At 55.8% G+C, this 3,261-nt stretch overlaps 3 protein-coding genes across 3 annotated transcripts in view; 2 read left to right on the forward strand and 1 right to left on the reverse strand.

Moving 5' to 3' along the window:
• PTSG_02883 (uncharacterized protein) overlaps positions 1-718 on the forward strand; it is a 3,437-nt gene extending 2,719 nt beyond the window's left edge. The window contains exons 8-9 of the mRNA XM_004996338.1: positions 5-49; positions 287-718. Coding sequence (XP_004996395.1) covers positions 5-49; positions 287-460 — 219 coding nt within the window. The 3' untranslated portion in view covers positions 461-718. The remainder of the gene's footprint in view (positions 1-4; positions 50-286) is intronic.
• Positions 719-884: 166 nt separating this feature from the next.
• PTSG_02884 (ubiquitin) lies at positions 885-1,697 on the forward strand (the record flags this gene model as incomplete). The annotated part of the gene is made up of 2 exons (XM_004996339.1): positions 885-1,306; positions 1,331-1,697. The coding sequence occupies 2 exons, from the start codon at positions 885-887 to the stop codon at positions 1,695-1,697; spliced, it is 789 nt and encodes a 262-aa protein (XP_004996396.1).
• Positions 1,698-1,705: 8 nt separating this feature from the next.
• PTSG_11939 (uncharacterized protein) lies at positions 1,706-3,129 on the reverse strand (the record flags this gene model as incomplete). The annotated part of the gene is made up of 2 exons (XM_004996340.1): positions 1,706-1,714; positions 1,804-3,129. 2 exons carry the CDS (start codon positions 3,127-3,129, stop codon positions 1,706-1,708), a joined length of 1,335 nt encoding a protein of 444 aa, XP_004996397.1.
• Positions 3,130-3,261: the final 132 nt, after the last annotated feature.

Below are 3,261 nucleotides of genomic sequence, written 5' to 3' on the forward strand. Positions count from 1 at the left end.
TCAGACATATGACATTCTCGACGGCAGGCAAATCCCGCCGCTTGCAGATGTACGTGTGTGTCTGTGTGTGTGGTGGAGAAGTGGAGGTGGTGGGAGCTCTGGAATCAGGGGGATGCAACTGACTGTACACGTGACAGGCGGTGCACCACGACACTGCCTCGTTTCCTGCTTCACATTCACACACACACACACACACACACACACACACACACACACACACACACACACACACACACACACACACACACACACACACACACACACACACACACACACACATACGCAGGCGCCTGCGTCCATCCTGCCTGCGCTGCGGGATTACCTTTCGTCCGAAAAGACGGGTGCTGGTGCGCCGTCAGCCAAGCAGACGAATGACACCATCTCCCTCTTTGGTCAGACCGCACAGGCCGCAACCGACCTTGGCCTTAGCCTCCCGGGCTTTGCTGACTCGGAAGCATGATATGTGTGCGCGTGCGTGCGTGCGTGCGTGTGTGCGTGTCTGTGTCTGTGTGTCTGTATGTCTGCCTCTCTGTCTGCCTGCCTCTCTGTCTGTCTGTCTGCCTGTCTGTCTGTCTGTCTGCCTGCCTGTCCGTTTGTTCGTTGGTCGTTTGCGTGCACGGGCCTTTTTCCCTTGAACCACTTCCGTTCGCTTCCGCCCATTTGAAATTTTGGCACAGTCATGTTGTTTCAGTTACACTTTCATCTCTGTGACTCAGACGAATCCCGACCACCATTGCGACACAACACTCTACCACCCTTACCATTGCTTGCCACATTTTCATCGACAACCCATCCACGCAAGCCACGTTGAATCGAACCAAAGCACACCAAACGCCCCCACCCCCTCCTCTCCTCTCTCTCTCCCTTTCTCTCCACCCCCAATAATGAGCACGACGAACACCAGCATGCAGGCGACCTTGGATGCGCGCAAGCGGCTGGCGCCTGGTATTGGGAGACACTACTTTGCGTCCATCGCACGCCACACGCTTGGGCTGACGGGCGAGAGCGGCGATGCCATGCTAAGCGAATTGGGTCGGTTCATGTTCCTGTACGCGCTCACGAAGGACGGCGGCGTGAGGGAGGAAGAGCCCCACCTCGAGCCGATGTCGCCCCCGCTTGCACTGGACACGCTGTGGCACAACTGCATCCTGGAGACGGCGTTGTACAAGCGCGCGTGCCGCCGCCTTGCTGGGCGCATGGTGCACCACCGCATCAGCAACACATACACGCTGACGAGTGAGGAGAAGGAGAAGCGGCGCCACAACTACTTTGTGCAGCACATCAAGCATTTCGGCATGCCATCCATGTTCGACGACAACCCTGACGCAAGGACGGAGCAGGAGCAGCGACGAAGGAAGCCAGCGCGGGGGTTCACATGCGTGTTCCTGAAGACGCTCACGGGAAAGACTCTGACAATGCCCGCAACACCCAAGACGACCATTGAGGAGCTCTCCCACATGTACGAGGCACGCGGGGGCCCTCCCGCTGACGACCAGCGGTTCATCTACGCGGGGCAGCAGCTGGAGAGGGGCCGTACACTTTTGGATTACAGGCAGTTCTCTATATTGGCAACTAGGTGTGGCAAGCCCAAAAGTTTCCAATGTAGAGAAAGTTGCCGGTGTGGAATGAGCGTGTTTATTGTGTGTGTGGACCAAAGAATGAGTGCAGTGTGGGTTGCTTTTGCGTCTTGGACATAAAGAAGGCATCAACGTCGCTGCGAACACGAGACACAAGTGTACATGTGGGACGGAGAGATGCAGAGGATTCACACAGTCTGTTGAGAACTGTCAGGGCATTGTAAACTTCCGCACGTGTCGGTGCGGTCGGTGTCGCTTCGTCTTGGTCAGAGTCACTCCCGTCGTCGTCGCTGCTTGTGGTGGTTGTGCTGCTGTTGCTTTCTATGCGCTCAAGCTCCAAATCAATCATTGCATTCACGATATCAGGGTCATCATCTGACGTCGCCCACTCCTCCGTTCCCTCCGCAACAACCTCAACACGCGCATCAGTTGCAATTGAAACTCTGGCTTGCAGTGATTGAGCGAGGTGACTTATTTCATCAATCGCCTCCTGCTCTTCCGTCCTTCTCTGTTCCGCCTCATCGTACTGTTCATTCTCCGCTCCGAGCCCATCTTGTACCAGCTGTCCGCCCTCCCCTTCCTGCCCTTCCTCTTCACTGCTCCGTTCTGTCAGCATCTCATCCGAAGTCACTCGCTGCTGTTGCTGTGTATGCTGCTGTGGGAAAAAGCTTTCGGGTAGGCAAGCTGCCTTCATCCAGCACCGCACCACTGACTCAGGCTTGACCTCATCCCACACTCGTTTCAAGATCGTCAACGCGTCTCGAATGTTTGGTGGCGCTCCATGGGCAAGACCACGCAAGCCACGGCTCTTCGGTAGTGGTGTCTGCTGCCCGTCGTCGTAGTATGCGAGGAGCTGCTGCAGCACGTATGCCTTGTATCGCATTTTCACGGCCGATATCAAGCCCATATCCATGGGCTGGTGTTTTGACGTTAGGTTTGGGGGCAAGAACAACAGGTGCAGCTCCTTCGGCGCAGGGTTGGTGACGTTTTTGTGTGCCGGGCAATTGTCCCAGATGAGAACAACAGGCTCGTCTCCATAGCGTGAACGCTTCCACTTGAGAAAGAAACGCACGTAGTAATTGGCCATGTCAGTGTCGAACCAGGCTGATGCTTGAGACGTGTACCGCACTGGTGGGAAGTCGTCACGAAGGCACATAGGTCTCCGGCTCTTTCCGACAGAGAAGAGTGGCACTTTCTCCCCCGCTGCTGATGTTGCCGTCATGATCGTCAGCCGTGCTTTTGCCGCCATCTGCTTCACTCCGCGAACACTGCGCTCCGATCGAGACACGTAGAGTCTTGAAGGTAACGTCTGGTAGAAGAGACCAGTTTCATCTGCGTTGAAGACGAATTGGGGGTTGGTGATGCTCGTAGCAGCAACTGCTTGCTTGAACTCTGCCATTGCCGTTGCTGCTGTCTCTTCGTCAACACTGCCAGCCTCTCCATGTAGTCGCACGCTCTTGATGTTGTGTCGCTTGCGCACGCCCTGAAACCAGCCAGGGCTTGCGCAAAAGTTGTCAAGTGTTGCTGCCTTGTCTGGATGCGTTGCTTTCATGTCTGCAGCAAACTTGAGGGCTTTCTCTTGCACAAGCTTCCATGAGAGCCCGAGGCCATCCACCAGGTACTTGCGCTCGCGCAGCTTGATGTACTGCACCAAGCGATCTTCAATCTCGCCAAACTGGAGCGG

This window comes from Salpingoeca rosetta (assembly GCF_000188695.1).
Source record: "Salpingoeca rosetta unplaced genomic scaffold supercont1.6, whole genome shotgun sequence".
NCBI lineage: Eukaryota > Choanoflagellata > Craspedida > Salpingoecidae > Salpingoeca > Salpingoeca rosetta.